The sequence below is a fragment of the Acipenser ruthenus genome, chromosome 15 (genome assembly GCF_902713425.1).
Source record: "Acipenser ruthenus chromosome 15, fAciRut3.2 maternal haplotype, whole genome shotgun sequence".
NCBI classification, from domain to species: domain Eukaryota; kingdom Metazoa; phylum Chordata; class Actinopteri; order Acipenseriformes; family Acipenseridae; genus Acipenser; species Acipenser ruthenus.
In genome coordinates this window covers 26,840,549-26,858,917 of record NC_081203.1, presented here as the reverse complement: position 1 = coordinate 26,858,917, position 18,369 = coordinate 26,840,549, and the positions used below count along the sequence as shown (strand labels likewise).

Below are 18,369 nucleotides of genomic sequence, written 5' to 3'. Positions count from 1 at the left end.
AAACTTTGCTTTCGTCAAAGAATCCTCCATTTGCAGCAATTACAGCCTTGCAGACCTTTGGCATTCTAGTTGTCAATTTGTTGAGGTAAACTGAAAAGATTTCACCCCATGCTTCCTGAAGCACCTCCCACAAGTTGAATTGGCTTGATGGGCACTTCTTACGTACCACACGGTCAAGCTGCTCCCACAACAGCTCAATAGGGTTGAGATCCGGTGACTGTGCTGGCCACTCCATTATAGACAGAATACCAGCTTCTTCCCTAAATAGTTATTGCATAGTTTGGAGCTGTGCTTTGGGTCATTGTCCTGTTGTAGGAGGAAATTGGCTCCAACCAAGCGCCGTCCACAGGATATGGCATGGCGTTGCAAAATGGAGTGATAGCCTTCCTTCTTCAAGATCCCTTTTACCCTGTACAAATCTCCCACTTTACCACCACCAAAGCACCCCCAGACCATCACATTGCCTCCACCATGCTTGACAGATGGCGTCAAGCACTCCTCCAGCATCTTTTCATTTGGTCTGCGTCTCACGAATGTTCTTCTTTGTGATCCGAACACCTCAAACTTAGATTCGTCTGTCCATAACACTTTTTTCCAATCTTCCTCTGTCCAGTGTCTCTGTTCTTTTGCCCATCTTAATCTTTTCTTTTTATTGGCCAGTCTGAGATATGGCTTTTTCTTTGCAACTCTGCCTAGAAGGCCAGCATCCCGGAGTCGCCTCTTCACTGTTGACGTTGAGACTGGTGTTTTGCGGGTACTATTTAATGAAGCTGCCAGTTGAGGACCTGTGAGAGATATATATATATATATATATATATATATATATATATATATATATATATACACCAGCACTATAATGCTCTTCAAATAAGTTTCATTTACTGTTTTTTGTTTTTCTGTACAAAATAATTTAGTGTGGTTTGCTGAGAAAAACATGTGGGCTGTAGCTTTCAAGGTTGCACAACAACTATGGTGCTTAATCAATGCTGGCACTCCGAGGATGTTCCCATTTTTCAATTGTAATTGCATTTGAAACCTTCGATTTCCCATCATTTTGGAAATGGAGAATGTTCATAGCAATATGAGAATCAGCATTATGAAATAAAAATGCTGGAGCATTTACTGGATTGCTAGATTCAACCTAGATTGCTCCAGTAAAAACCCAACTGTATAAATGGGTAATTGTATGTAAAAATAATGTGATATCTGTATAATGTGAAATAATGTATAATGTGATATCTTGTAACAATTGTAAGCCGCCCTGGATAAGGGCGTCTGCTAAGAAATAAATAAACAACAGGTTATTAAACATTAAATGTAGTATTGGGAATCTTTAGCCCCCTCCTTCCATTATCAGGTTATTCCATTCAACCTTATTTTAAGGTTCTCTCTCTTGCCTGGTTTGATTTTTTTTTTAGCTACATCCTACTTTACAATTCAGTCAGTAGTGGAGAATGCACTGCAGTATTGATGGGAAATGGTTACTAAGCCATTGATGAGCAAGGTTGTTGTGGTTTGCCTGTTTTTAATGGTTCAAAACTTCAGAAAATGCACATCTGTGCAATTAAACAGTGTTAAATCATTCATTAGCATCTCTGATAGATTGTAACACTGAGCAGTGGGACTTTACAGAGTAACCTTAAAGCAGAAGTAGGCATTTTACTTCACAATTTATGCCATTGATATAAAAGCTTCAAATTAAACATGTTTATGGTTTGCTGCCAGTTTACGTATAAAACAGTGTAATTATGATAAAGTGGGTGTGATACTTTGCTCATACTAGGCAAGGTCAGTAGTAGCCCATTTGGCTGATTAACTTGACTGCATTATTACTACAGGGGAACAAAGCAACACAAACTTCTTTCAAATAGTCTCAGGTGGGATTCAAAATCATTCAGAATTAAATATAAACATGAAAGCCATTGCCTTCTTTGAGTGTAATATTAAGACCAAGCACAGGGTTGCAAACCTACTGCTAATAGCACCACTTACAACATAATATTGAAGGAGAAAAAAAATAAAATAAAAATATTTTATTGCAGGAAAAACACTGAGTAAATCAAACTCAATATGAATTTCTCAAAATCATTTATTTACTATTATACATAGCAGAGGATGTTAAAATCTTAAGAGTTTGTACACCAGTTTGAACGAGGCAGATCTTATCATTGAACAAATACGTTTGCTTTGAAAAACTACACAAAAACAAGTATGCTAGCAGCTGCAGATATGAACCAACTGATTTAATTTTCCCAGTTTCAAAGTAGCATTTCTGATGAGTAATGAAATAACAAGGGTTCAGCAAAGCATAAAAAATGAAACACATTACATCCATACTATTCATGTATCAGATTCTCACCAACACCGTCTCACTGTTTAGTCCACCATTTTACATTATCTCCACCAAACTACACTCTCAAACACAACTTCTACATAAAAGCAGCCTCTTTTACAGCAAAAAATAATCTGTACCAAATTTAAGAAGAGGAAAAAGCAATGAGTCTTGTTTATCATAAGATGGTGAATTAAGTACACAGAAAGTCAATTAAATCTAACTCAATTTTAGTACATTATACCACATAAAGAAAATCTGAATATAAGTTTTACAAGATTATACATATATAGCCAAGAGGCTAAGTGTCAGTACCCCATAGTATTTATTGCTACATTAGCAATGCTTCAGGTTTTTTTTTGTTTTTTTTTTCTTCTGGAGAGGGTAACGCACAAGTAGACCTAAAGAACCAAAACAGTTAATAGTTCTGGAATAACCCTGAATTGGTTCAAAGACATTATAAACCAGATGTTTATGAAAAGATTTACAAGCTAGAATGGAAAATGCCATGACCAATGACTTGTCCCTCCAGTATATGTTCCCCTCAATCATGTTAGGAAAATCTCTTTATGAAAATGCATCAGACTGAGCATGAAAGACCGTCAGTGAAATGTTTTTGTGAAATAAAAACCAACATGCACCTTTTGCTTAATGAACAAATGGATTTTGCAAAATGTCTATGAAACTGGATAGCACTAAGACATTGTGAGATCAACAGAAAAAAACAACATTACACTGCTTTGTTATGAACATGTCCCCAAGAATTGTGCTGTGCAGGACAGTAGGATTAAGATTAGTGGGATGCCCCCCCATAAAAAAGCATAATTTCCACAGGATCTAGTATCAGAAAAGATAGAAGGTGCAAAGATACTTAATGTTTCTAACAGTGCACTTCTGCATTCTCTTTCACAATAAAGTCCCATCCCAAACAGTGCAAATATCTGGGAGGTTGCACAATACACCACAGCTGTGCACTCTCCCACCCACACAGAATGTTTGGACAAAGATTGATTGCCAAAAACAAAAGCACATAAAATGCAGCCATTAAAACAGGCTGCATACATAATATTTACTGATTAAACACAAATATGACTCTTTGCTTTTTTTAAAAAATACGTAATTCGTTTCTATAAATATTAGATCCACGACTGAAGTTGTGAAAAGTTTCCACAAAGAGTTGCTAGGTGATAGTACTGAGGTTTCATGCAGCAGCCAAATTACATTTCGCAGCCTGCTGTGTTAGAACCAGAAATCTCTCCAGTCATGCCCATATTGTCCCAAAAGGCTCGAGAAGCAGTGTGCAAAGCAATTTCCACAGTATAAATTAGAAAGCACTGCCATTATCAACTGTACAGCTGAACTGTCTGGAAATAAAATGAATGTATGACATGACTTTGAAAGTTGCATATCCAGACATTAAAATCCATGTCCGATGGAAAAGCTACTATTGATGTGCTCCTATTTTTTTTTTTTATTATACCAAGGGATCAGTTTGGAGTTGATGTTGAATTAGCTGAGGTTGTAGTGGAGGCGGCAGCTGCAGTGGTACCAAGGGTTCTACCATGTGTCCAGCGTTAGACATCTGTGCTGGTGGTGGTGTTGCCACAGGGTTGGACGTTTCTACAATTTCTCCATTGTAAAAGAAGTACTGGCACTGCTGAATAAAGGATTCTATGACAGACTGATTGAGTTTGGTGGTAGAAAGCGTGTCCTTGTTTTCAAAATCTGGTCTCATCAGGGTAGGCCAAAAACAGATGGAGAGATTATCTGCCGTCATGAAGTTGGTTCTGCTTTGATGGCTCACTCTGAAGGCAGAAAAATGAGAGAAAACATTTGTAAATACTTCATGTCTTTGAATAACATTATACATATATTGCTAATTGTACTAATTTAAAACAAACACACAGTCTCCCAAGTCTCAGTAATGGTACTTTTTTCAACAATATAGTAAAAACGGGGGGGGGGGGGGGGGAAATCTGCAGCAGTGTCTCCAGAATTGTCATTATTTTTTTGACACTCTTCCAACAGCAATATTGTCAACTGTGACTGAAGCCGATTTGCAACAAGGAGAAGCAACCTTATATTATTGCATGTGTCAGGGATTCCGCTTACATTAAAGTGTAGATTTCAATTATTTTGTTCAACCTGTGTAAATAAATATATTCTTTGCTTCTATGGATACTGTATAAGCCAATACTGGATGGTAGTGCATTTTATTTTATTTTTTACAGTTTTTCAGAATGCTCTCCATTTACACAGTTATAGTGTGAATGTAATGTCATAAACGTCCATGGAGTTTCATGTTGCATTCCTCTCATGTATATCAGATTGTGCCTCTAGACACCAAAAATTGCCAGTGCTATAAATATTCTATTTCTGAAAGAAATTAGTTTAGGATGTGCGGCGCTGCGTGAGCAACGCTGAAAAAGCAGAAAACAAACTGTGTTCCAATGACTTAGAAGTCATCTGTGTTAACCCTAGCAAAATGAACTGTTGAGGCACAAAAAATATCCCTTGGGTTACAATTATTAACCTGTCAAAAAATGAACACACATACACATTCACAGAATCCAGTTACAGTACAAGCCTGCAGGCGCCCGGCCAGTCTACAGGGGTCGCTGGTTTACGGTGAGCCGAGGACACCCTGGCCGATCTAAGCCCTCCCCCCCTGGGCGGCATTCGGCCAATTATGCGTCGCCCACTGGGCGCTCCCGTCCACGGTCGGCAGTGGAATAACCTGGACTCAAACCGGTGACCTCCAGGCTATAGGGCGCATCCTGCACTATTCGCGGAGCGCCTTTGCCGGATGTGTCACTCGGGAGCCCCCTGGTGCTATATTTTGATCTAGTTGTTAACACACCAGCATTTGCTTTACGCATAGATAAGAGGCAGTTAATACAACACAGAAGTTAAAAATATGCAAGCTTTCAACACCACAGACTATAGGTCCCTTCAGGTGGATTTCAGAAGCAATAGTCGATGCTTACATTTTAAAGGTATATTCTTTTTTTTTCTTTTATGCCTTCAACAGGAAATGTATGTGGAAACGCAAGCAGAAACACTGGTTCTTCGTACATTTAAAAGTTTATGAATCAAAATTAAAGTATTTCAGTAAAAACTAAAAGATGGAAAATACCTAGGCTTGTAATTTGTACAATACCTGTACATACTAGATACAAAAAAGTGACAGTCTACATACCGGTTCAGGTGACCAATGACATACTTAAAAACTTCATAGTTCACAGATGGGAATTTCTTCACAATTTCCTTGAGGACCTGCAGACGCTCTATTCTGTCAACTATTTCTGTAGAAAAACAAAAAGATGATAAATGAGGTGCAGTTTTCTGACTTTTCTTCTAATTTATTTCTACATTAGTTTCAGAAAAGATAAAACGTCCATCTCATATTGCCTTTTTAATATTATTCTGCATTCTGTTCTGTTCTTGTCAAATGATTCACCAGGGTTTTAAGGTGTTTCATAGTTTCTGTTTTGGACGGATGCAACATCGGATCAGAACTGTTTGTATGGAAGTTCAAGGGTATCCATAAGAATGGAAACTAAAGGTTCTAATAAAGGTATTTAACCACTTATAAAATGAACTAAGAATTATTTAATATTGGTTCAAAGAGGTTAATGGAGAAAGGCCCAACCTTGCTTCTTTTACATACAATACTTCATATGAATCTATGATAATTAACTACAGCAGCCTGAATTATTTTGAGAGCTGCATTATACGCAATGGGTACAATGAACTTCAAGTCATACATACAGCCACACACACACACACACACACACATTATGAAACCCCATCCTGTATTCCACAGATGACCTAGTTATGAAACTTACTGGGCACAAGCCTATGCCAGTGAAGGTTTACAGCAGTGACTTCACCATATTTTCATCATGCCATCTACCGATGAGGAACTTATTCATAAAATATATTAGAAAAAGAGAAAGAATTGACATTTTCTTTCTTTCTTTGTGTATCCCAACAGCAACAACCCCTTTTACCAAATGGACTGGAGCCACCAAGCAAAGTACTTCAGTGTTTAAGTCCCCAGAATAGCACACAGCCTATAATTTATAATATATATAGTTTGATGGCAAGCATATAATGGTTTCAAAACACAGATAACCTTAGTGTGGCTGGTGCCCTGTGAAGTTCAAAGAAAACTTCAAAAGGATCATAAATCCAGTTAGACCAAAATAATTCCATGTGACACTGGCTCTTAAGAATGTGGAGTTTATCAATATAGATAAGAATTATCCCTGGCTGTATCAAAGCGACTCAAATTGACAGTTTTAATTTAACACACTGAAATTATAATGTAATCTTAAGAACACCAAGTAAAATGTGTATTCATTCTGTATTTTTTGGTATATTTTATACTATTTGATGTGCAGACCACATGACTAGCTTAGTTGGTATTCTTAAGCTCTTTCTGCAGCATTTTGCTTTCGACTTGTAAAAAGGTACTATTAGTACAACACTGTAGATCTATCATGTTACATGATGAATGGACGATTATAAAGTTATTATTAGAAAACATGTAAAACTGCCAGGATTGCAAGTTGATTGAGGGAGAGGAAATATGATTTCCTAAAATGTAGAAATCTTTGCAAGTAGAAACATATCCCAGGAGTATGTTGTGTAGGCCTTACTTTACCCCAGTGAATTAACTACAAAACAAAAGGATGCCAAATAGCAGTTCAAGTTAAACATTGTTTTGTTTATTCCCAAAATAAATAGTACATAAAGTTGAAACCATTTATTTATTGTTTTACTTTTTTCTCATTCCTTGCCATTGCCATTTATTCACAGTAAACAGTGGCCATCAACATGTTTTATAAAGTAACTACATGAGGTTAACTTGTGGCTTTTTGTAGCTGAACAAGCAAACGAAAACTGAAATTGTATTTTAAACACAACAAAAAGGCACCTCATGTTACTACTTTATGAAAACGTGTCTATGGCCAGTGTTTACTGCAAAGAAAGGGCAATGGCAAGGAATGAAAAAAAAAAGTAAAAAAATAAATAAAATGTGTTGTCAACTTTATGTACTACTTGTTTCAGGAATAAACTTGAACTGCTATTTGTTTTGTAGTTAATTCACTGGGGTAAAGCAACACAACATATTCTTTACTCCTAGGATATTTCTCTACTTTAACGTCTTACATATTGCAACGTCTTGCTGTAAAATAAAGTCAGACACACACACACCTGCCCCTGCTGCTATGCCGTCTCTGTCTGCGTTCAGAGCAATATAATTGCTTTTATTACTTTTTGAAAATGAACGAATATATTTAAATAAAATAAACTGCTGTTCTGCAGACCTTAAAATTCTACTTTGTGGAAACAAACCTGCCAACATTAGCTTGCTTAAGCTGCTTCAGAAACAGCCTAATTTCTACTTACTGGCTGTTTCCACCAGCTCGGGGTGTAGATTGTAAGGTATAAGAGGATCTGGCAGGTCAGCAAAGAAAGCTTTAAGAGCCCCCGCCACTGCATTTACTGCCACATCCATTGCCATCAGATCCACACTGTGGTCTGGAAGACAAAAAAAACCACTTTATTAGAAAGCCTAAAGAAAGGCGACAGCTGTCACTATAAATAGATGTAAAAGCAAAACTCTACAATTGAGCATAAAAATATTTATTTTTATAAGAAAGAAATAAAGCAAACTAGATAAGAGTCATGGATTTGAATTAACATAGGTTGGCTACCAGGCAAATAAATGCTTATTAGTTACACTGTTTGGTAAATTATCTCCATCCAGTGATGAATTCGGCCACTAAAGTAAAAAAGAATTCCACCCAGGACTCTACACAGCGCAGTAAAAAAAGAGATAGAAAAAAGCTGAAATAAAAGCTAGAATTTTACTATATAAAAACATCATCTCTTATAAACATGGTTATGTACAGTTACAGTGTATATATATATATATATATATATATATATATATATATATATATATATATATATATATACATGAGATCAAGTACATGGAGGATCACACTTGTATTTCCCATGAAAAACTCTTTAAATTCAAGACATAGGGCCTACTAGCAATGTGCTTAATAGACCTTAAGAAACACTGGATTGAATACATGAAATGGTTCAACATCTCTATTCAAGCCGATGATGCGAGGTGGTTACCAAAGAATATTAAACAAATCATTACCTTGATCAAACTGCTTTTGAATATTATCTTGATCAGTCTTATTTCCACTGACACGGTATAAACCCTCAGTCGACAATCCTGGAGGAGAGAAAAACATTATTGGAGGATGTGTTAACCTTAAGGTAGTAAATATTTATGGTATAGAAATAATGCTATAAAATTGATATTATCCCTTGTATAAAACCAGTATTCCCCCCACAACAACGAAAAAAGTCACTACCATAAAATCACGACAGAAAAAAAAAAAGTTACCAGCCTCCGTTCCCTCTAAGACTTTCATTTAGTTAGCCACTGTGGCTAAAGTAACTTCATATTTTTTAGCCACACTGGAAAAACTTAAGCCACACCAAAGAATATTAAAGAAAACCATAAATGTTTTATTGTACACAACTGTGCCCAACAACCCTCTCCCCTAAACACCACACTCACCACAGGTTTCCATAAACACAAATATAGGGGAGCTTTTCAGCTTCCAATGCAAGCCTGAATGACAAACACACTGGCACTGGTAGGATTCATAATATAGGTACTGTCTGCCTTTTACAACTTCACAAGACTAAAATAATACCATTTTAGTACATGATTGTTGTGGACATTTGTTTACATTATTGTTAAGTATTAACATTTTGTATAAACTGGTTATAAACAAACATACTGTTTCAGCAAGACAAAAAAGTGTCATTTATTTGAAAACACGTAGATATTTAAATGCCAGACCCTACCCTTTACTTACACATAAAACAGTATATTTAAAGTGCACTATCTCTGATTCCCATTTAATCCGATGCCTAAATTCTGAATTGGTTTGCTGATATGATATTCATGCGCTGCACCTTTACATTATTTTGATGGTGTCGTGGTTTTCTTTACACTGCCGAACGGTAAAATGAAACTGCCAGTAGACATAGACAGTGCTATAAGTGTGTATGTTAATATAAATGCCTCCCTGACCAGCCGCAGCTGTTACACAAGCTTGTAATATTAAGTAGGATTGTACAGCCACGACTGCATTTAAAAAACTATTTTTTTTTTTTTTTAAAAAAGGTTTTTTTTTCACCTGCGACTGCTGACAGTAAAATCGCACTGATTCCGACATTAAAACTCAAATCATAGTGAGATGAATCCTTTTTAAAATAATAAATGTGTTTATTCTTTTATTAATTGTTCCTCTTCTGAATGTTCGTGGAACCATTCTGTTACTATTTCCAAACTATATTTCAGCATATTTTAAAGAGATAGCAAACAGCGACTGTGACTATCACTGTCATATCTTTGTTGCTAATCAGAACCTCTGTCCGGCCAAACAACGTTGGTGTGTATGTTATGTAATCAAGCTAAATGGCTTTCATTGGGCGAAATGAAACGAAACTAAACAAGTCTGTATTGATTCATCTGCCAGCACACGTTCAAAGTAATCATGCTTGCATAGTCTTACTACATTTTTCAAAGCCTTCGCCACTGTGGCGAACTTGGTGAAAATTAATTGAGCCACACAGGAAAACATTTCGCTTGTGGCGACGTGGTGAGCGGCTAGCAGGAACATGGCCAGCAAAATGGCAACAGTATTCTAACGGCATTATTTTTATTATATAAAAAAAAAAATAATAATAATGTAATTGTATGTAAAAATAATGTGATATCTTGTAACAATTGTAAGTCGCCCTGGATAAGGACGTCGGCCAAGAAATAAATAATAATAATAATAATAATAATAATTTCCACTTAGATTTAGTAAGCAAGACAAAATGTACTTAAATTGTGAATGTAGCAAAGCAAATGAATTATGGCTCACTTGTAGTTTTACTTAATGACTAAACATTTAGTAGTACTTGGTAAACTAGTTACCTCAAGCGTACCTGTTTATTTATGGAGTGGGGAAAAAGAAAGAAAACGGCACAAGGCTCTTACATTTTTCTCTTAATGAACCTCTTTCCCATCCCCTAGGTTAACAGTGAAGCCCAACATGTATAGTCTGGGACTCCGTTCAAATATTTGACTTTTTGCTCAGCCAAACAGTGAAACAGAATCCTGGCTACCCATTGATGCGGTTTGTCAATTTAACTTCCACATAATAATCTCTGTACCTTTGGTTCTAAAATGTATGTCCCATGTTGCCTCAAGCCAGTAGCTGTCATGAGGACTCACAACTGGAATTGCTTGCCTAGCTTGTTTGAAATGACTGCAGACAGTGCATCAATAGGCCACCAACAAAAAGATATACCGTTTTTATATTTAATGGCAGACGCACAAGCATACGTCCTGAATAAACCTTGTTTAAATTACCAGTACTGTTCTTAAATACAGCATGCAATTTCCACAGATTAAATCACAATCTTATATTCGGCCCAATACAGTAATTGAGTCACTTTATGCACACTATTATGCACAGGGCAAGTCTGCCATAAATTGGGGTTGATCTCAATATTTGATCTCAAGTGGCATTTCTTTCTCCTCATATTAGAAAGCAGTTACGCTGGCTCCAGGTTCTGGATTGCACCATACTGCAGCAAACAATCTCTTCCAGTACAATGCTCGCTCTTCACTGTGTCTGGAGAGAAATACAATGTGACACAGTAGAACTCATTGTGATACAGCTTTACCCTTTAGCTAAAAAAATAATTCACCAGAAATAAGCAGCAAATAAATACCTATTTTCATATGCTTGGAAATTTGTATTTATTATTATTATTATTATTATTATTATTATTATTATTATTATTAAATCATAAAATTGCCCATGTGTGCATCCTTTCAATTTCATGTGCAGGCTTGTGGATCATTTACACAAAGAAAGAAAGAAATAAAACAATGACTTGCTAGACAACAGAGGTGCACTTTCATCTCTGAAATCACCCAACTAGATCATTTATTTATCTTTTCAACAACAAATTGCCTGGCTGCTCTACCGGCATTTCTGTGATCAGTTATCTGAAAAACAAGAGCAATTTGGAAGACGATTTGCTTCTTGAGCTAGCAGCAGTACCTATTCTGACTGCAGAATACAAGCATGCAAGTTAAACCTTTAGGTTAACCATGTTAACCATAGATCCATTTCTAGTAAGCTATAAAAACGTAGGTATAAACTACTGAAATACATATTGAACTGGAACCATTCTATAGTTACATTCTGCATTACATTGTCATTAACAATTCAGAGGAAAGGGTTTTTAAGTTAACTCCTTGACTGCCACCTGTTCCATTATTGTTCCCTTTACGATCTAAAAGTTCACTGATTTTTTATATACTGACATTGATTTGTGATTAATAGCCGAAGTGACTAATTGTCAAGGTGACTCACCTGTGTACAATTTCATGAAGATAATCACTGTCATTATCACTTGTCTGTTGGAGCCGATTGCTTCCACATGAGTCAGGGCTTCCAATAGAACAAGCAAGGCAGTCTATACTTGTATAAGCTGATATGGATAAAAATCCCTTCAGAATGCCACCCCATGTATTTCTATCTAAACTTCCCCCTTTTTAAAAGAGTTGCTAAATTCCTAATTACTTACTTTACACACATCTCATTGATAAACTGTGATTGGTAGATATAGCACCAGCCAGTTCAACCAATGAAAGCTGTAAATAATTTTATAGGCGAATGCTATTCCCTCGCAACCATTTTTCGCTTATCAGATTTTTTTCGCTTTAAAATCCCCGCCCATAAGGAAGCAAGCGATGCAATGCTAGTTTTGAACTGACAGGAGAGAACCGCAAGAGAATAGAGTGCAACACACAGGTGAACAATGACCATCTAATAAGACCATCACGATTAATTGTAGAAATAATATAATTTTAAAAACGCAGGGATTTTAGACTAGAATTATAGGACGATGTGCCATTATGTGGCCTATTTTTTTGAGTTCTATCAAAATAAGGGTTTTGAGAGTAAATGCCAATGACTAACAGCACCAGACACGGGTAAGAACCTCCATTTACTGCAGTACATTCCTGAACCGAATGCTGAACGTAAAAGGAAACAAACCGGCAAAAACAAGCAGCAAATATATTTTTGGCATGGAATATTATCTGGCATTTCTTTCACACCAGTTAGAATGTCAAGATAAACGTGTTCAATGGTGTGGTCATGTCGTTTTAAAACAACAACTGCCATAACATTCCAACTTGTGTGTTACATGGCACTGCACACAAATAATCAATAGAGTAAATGGTTCTTGTTTTCGTATTTACAAAAAAAAAAAAAAAAAGTATTTATTCTTTTTTTAAATCGCTGTAGTTCACTCCAAATAAATACAGTGAATTATATCATTTCTATCTACCCGGTATCAAGTAACAGGTCTGCAGTGTTACAAAGTAAAATAAATAAATAAATAATGTTTTTGAAAATTACAGAAAGGAGGCTAATACTGATTAAAACAGGTGGCTGTTCCACTCTGTGTGCAGCAAATGCAAATTGGAGAAACAATTAGTGGGTTACATCACCTTTAAAAGATGACCAGACTGGATTTTCCAGGAAGCAAGAGAAAAGTACTTTTGGCTTTTAACCAGTTAGTGATATGAACTGGGAACAAATACCTTTTGTAAAATCGCTCTCAAAAACCAGACAGCGTACAATAAACACTCTGTCCCGTAAAAATAAATAAATGCTTTAAACAATATGTCAAGATTGATGATTCGGTAGATTGAAGATTAATTATTCAGTACAGAATGAAGCTTTAAAGGCTTCCAGCACCACATACTAACCTGTTACTACCAAACAACATGTCTGTAAATGACTTTATGTTTAACAAATACATTGAGCGCAATTATTAAATTACAGATAAGATGTTCTTCCACCGTTATATTTTCTGCACCTGTATCTCTGTACCACATACAAATGACCAAGACTTGGTATTGCTGCAATCTTCTTGTCTTAGTCAATGTAATTTTGTTAGTGTGTAGTCTACATGCAATTGGTTATTAATACAACAAAGAGAGACTTTTAACCTCTCCATCCATGTCTTAACCTGACATTCTTTGTTGCGAGACAAATTTATTTCACTTCAGTTTACTAGAAAAGCAATTTACACATTCTAGTTGATGTAATCTATGACAGAATATGGCAGGTTTGTGTTTTTTTTTTCTCCTTTTGCTGTTGGAATCATAGTAGTTTTGGTTATTTATTTTATATGATGTGCCTGAGGCACATCCAAATAAAATACGCTTTGTAAAAGTTCCTTCCTCTTCTTTATCAACTTTATAGAATCACAGACAAATAAACAAATCCTGTAACTAAATCCCATTGGTTAGGAGTGCTTTCAATAATAATAATAATAATAATAATAATAATAATTAATAATAAATTCAATTTATCATGAGTCCACTTGTGATTACCAGTGGAAGAACACTAAATCATGAACACACAAACTGTTGACTATCCTGATATTGACATTTTCCATCTTATAAAATGAAGTACATGCCAGACACCAATGGTTGCCTAATAAACAGGAACAGAAATTACTATGAGCTGAATCATCAGCTTCATGTGCTGTAATCATTTCAAAACCTTCAAACACGCTACCTTACTCTGTAAATCAACCAGCCTCTCGCTGCACAGCACTGTTTACATTTCAATACACTGAATGCCTATTCATACTTCTATGGACATTACCAGTAACACTAAAATCTATACTAATAAAAGTCTTGCAATCGCCACTAAATCAATAAAAATGTTAGTACTAGCTGTATATCATCAGTAGGTACAAAGTACTTGTGTATGTTAACTTTATTCTATACATTATTAAAAGGTACAGTAATTGTTAATACTACCTGTTCGATTATCATCTTAAAATTTAAAGAAAACAGTTGCCTTTGATGAGGATGCTACTTTTTTTTATGTCCTACACTGTTCACTCTGATGACAACATAAGTCAATTTTTCTTAATGTAAAGTGACAGCCAGCAAACCTCAATCCCTGCAGCTCTCCCAGAGAAGGTGGCTGTGCAGCATTTCAAACAGAATGACTAAATCTGCCCTTAAGATTACACCCAGCTGTAGGAGATGCAAAGATGCTAAGATGCTATTGGGAAAATGGTCTCTCAAACAACACTTGTTAATGCACATCGACAACCCACAACTTTATTTTCAACAGGATCAATTATTCAATAAACACTTACACACAAAAATAATTTAACCTTCCTTCCATTTACAATAAACATTCACATATTTTCACATTAAACATGTTTCTTCTTCTTTACACGTTTGTGTTTAACCTGCATGAACAGCGTCTTTGTTTACAAAGACGGTATTCCCATAACATGCATTTAGAAACTCTCTAATAGAGGTAATGTGGGTACAGGACCACAATGTGCAGCCAGGGTGGATATGATTTGACACGATGAGTCTGCAAGGATCAGGTGTTAAAACGGTTCTGTGAGATACATGACCATTCCACAATGATGAACGCCTCTGATTCCTTCAGGGAAGCTGGAAGAGGAAATCTGCAACAAAGTCTGTTCTCCAGCACAGCCAACAGAAACATCACCACAGTATACTGCATGAGGGAGTGCCCATTTATACAAGTGTGGTCAACATATTTCAAATGTTTTACATTTTTTGTGCTATGTTAACAGTACAGAAATGTAAGTTCTCCAGACAAAGATTTTAACTTTTGTCAGACGGAATTGGCCGTATGTCTGGGACTGACTCCACCCATGACATTTAGAAAGGCATTCCTGGTTCATGCAATCAGTACTTCCACTTTCACTCTCCACTTAGTGAAGGCTTGTTTAAAATCAGTCTTCATGACCACCACCCCCGGCTGCCATTTCAAGTTAATTCCTTTATATAACGAGAGTGGAACGACACTGTACGATACAGGTGAAATGTTAGCATTGGTGGAATGAAAAACTTTGACAAAATGTGACAGAAACAGTAACCACCAGAAACGGACCTACTGTACACTGTTAGGCTAATCCAGCTCAAGGTCACCGTCTCGCTCAACAGCAGTAACAGTTTTTGTTCCTCCTGCTAAACAGTTATTCTCTTGGTATTTACTACAGCTAATAGCCAATTATTAAACTAAAAGGACAGTGGTCATTAAAACACACACAGGAATGCTTATTGATAGATGCTTTGTGTTCTACAAGTGCTGTAAAAAGTTTAAATGCAGAAAGAATGCATTATTTAATAAAACTCAGAAACAGCTTGTGGTACTTACAATTATATATTATTTCTAATTAGACACCTAAAACACACTACAAAAATGCATTCCAATTTTAGAAAAAAGGACAGAAGAATAATAAAAAAGTTAAAGTAGTTGGCAGCCAGTGTGTCATTTGGAAGTAGTCTTATTGTCATTTACAACTTCAGATGTAAATATCTAAAGAACTTAGCAAAGGCTGTATATCATTCTGTTCAGTGTTCCGGTATCTACTATCACACTCCCAGCTTCCTGACCCTCTGGCACCCATTGATACAAGACTTTAATAACTCTTCTTTTTTTTTAAAATCCAGGAAGCCTTACTTTTTGCTAAGGATAAGATATGTTCTTTGTATTTACTGATTAAGCTACATGGCCTGTTGTAGGGCTGGAAAATACAGCAGTTAAATGAACAACCACAATCAATGGGCAAAAAGCTATGGAGTCTATTTTCTCTCCATGCAGCCATGGGCAATCCAAAGAGCAGAGACTGTAGGAGAACAAAGGCATCGGAGGGGGGTGATAGAAATGACAACGCTTACAGGAGATTAGGACAGGCAGGCTGGTACTGCACAAGTCTTGCTCAATGTATAGCACAACACAAAACCGATAATGGCATCTCCTGAATATCTACTGTACAGCAAATAAAATGTAGAGAACATTTTAATCAACCCCAAAATCAGCAAGCATTTCAGAAAGCAAATCTCCCCCACCCTTACTGGGCAGCACACATACATTACAGCTTGCAGAATCCCATAACCCTAAACTAAATAACCTTACAAATAAAGCATACATAAATGTACAGTATAGATATATGTATACTTTAAAAAGAACTATGAATTGCGACAAAAGACTGAAAATGTGAAAAAGCAGACTTAATGGGATGGGAATAAGCCTCAATGCAAAACAATTTTACAATAAAATAGTCTCCATCCACCCACGCCCATCATACAAAAAAATGCAAGTAATCCTTGATCCTTTGAATGTACCTGTTGTCACAGAAATGTTAATAAAACACAGGTAAAGTTATTGACACACCTTAATGAATGATGGCTCACTGTGTAAACAGACTAGGCTACTGTACATTGAACATGTATGGATAACTGGTACAAGCAGCACTGTATTTAAAGTCTCATAACTCAGTTAACAAAACCCTTAGTATTGAAACATTTTTGGTTTGCTGTCCTCAGTAAGCAAGGGCCGTGAATTAAGTTAAGTATTGTAAGTAATTGTACAGTGCATAGGCCTGTGCAATACAATTATGGGTGAACTGAGCTAAAAGTGACCTCAGACGGCTCCTAAAAATGCATCTTAACTTTTTTGCATCCACTTGGCTTAATGCCTTTTTGTCTATTGAATTTTATGGCACACACATTTGATCAATTTTCAGGTCATGAAATTTGCCTGTCACATACTGACAAGCAAAGAAAGACGCTATACAGAGCAGACGTGTGTGTGTGTGTGTGTGTGTGTGTGTGTGTGTGTATGTGTGTGTGTTACATGTGAATTTCCCACATTTACAAAACGTGGGAACTAAAAAGAACACCACAATATAACTATGTTTATTTTGAGGCCTTGTCCCGAGGCAGAAACTCGCCTATATTCATGGGATGTTTTATTAAATGTGAGTCTATTTCTCTTTCTTCTCTTGATGCTCTTATCAACTAGGAAAAAAACATCATTGTGTTGGAACCCTTTTAATGCACTTCTGCCAATTTTAAAGACTTTAAATAGAGAGAAATGTGCCTTTTTTAAATCATGTTGAAAAGTACACCGTTTAGTTTCAGCATTATTAAATATCTTCATACCTTGCTGCGAGTAGAAACATACAGGTATTGCAGCCAACAGCCATCTAACACCCACTGAAGTCATATATCAGGTTTAGTGTAATTGTCAAGTTTGTGTATAAAGTATGAAAGCTTCCTGTTTGAGGAAGATGGATTTGGATTGATGAAAAAACAAAGCAATGATAATTAAAGTTGCTAGTGAAGATATAACTATATACATATTGAACACATTTTCAGATAATAATGTTTTTAGAATAGTGCGTTTCTTAAAGGTTCATTTAACAACAAAAAAACAGGAACCTATTACGTGTTTTTTTTGTTATAAGTAACTTTGCCCAATATGGTATGGTTTAAATAAATAAATAAATAAATAAATAAAGCAAGCTTTGTGACTGATATTAAAAAGTCTGCCTCAGGGATTTAAACGTTTGCGTTCTTCGATAGTAGTGGTGGGATTTTTGAGAACTTGTTGCTCGAGACGAGTACTTGAGCATTACAATTTCCCGAGTACTCGCATCAAACGCCACTCTCCTCTCATACTGTACTAGTGTACATAAACCTCCCAAACATTGCCACAAGTTCTATTTTAAATGTATAATCTTACATCGATTTCAAAACTGCTGCATTCACGATTCACACACACACTGTCCTCATAGGGGATAACGTGATCACGCCCTGTTCAGCAAAATCTATAGCAAATGTTGTTATGGATGTTTGCTTTTTATTGCCATCAGTAGCTCCATCCACAATAATACTGAAAGTTTTCATTTCAAACTGTGAAGCATTGAACTTGTGTTTTTGTGGTACGGCAATTTTGTTTGGCATAATTATTTACATACCATGGTTTTCTTGTCCGGTTCCTCAAAATACTTCCAAATGTGGCTTCCTTTGTTTAAAGATGCCATTTTAAATATAGAACAAACTC

At 36.0% G+C, this 18,369-nt stretch overlaps 1 protein-coding gene across 2 annotated transcripts in view; it reads right to left on the bottom strand.

The window, feature by feature from the left end:
* Window positions 1-2,071: 2,071 nt before the first annotated feature.
* The window catches only part of LOC131697596 (rho GTPase-activating protein 5-like), a 33,129-nt gene continuing 16,831 nt past the window's right edge, over window positions 2,072-18,369 (bottom strand). For both annotated transcript variants that reach the window (XM_058987667.1, XM_058987668.1), the window contains exons 4-7: window positions 8,517-8,594; window positions 7,751-7,882; window positions 5,532-5,637; window positions 2,072-4,137 (exon numbers count right to left, since the gene is read on the bottom strand). In XM_058987667.1, coding sequence (XP_058843650.1) covers window positions 3,807-4,137; window positions 5,532-5,637; window positions 7,751-7,882; window positions 8,517-8,594 — 647 coding nt within the window. In that variant the 3' untranslated portion in view covers window positions 2,072-3,806. The remainder of the gene's footprint in view (window positions 4,138-5,531; window positions 5,638-7,750; window positions 7,883-8,516; window positions 8,595-18,369) is intronic.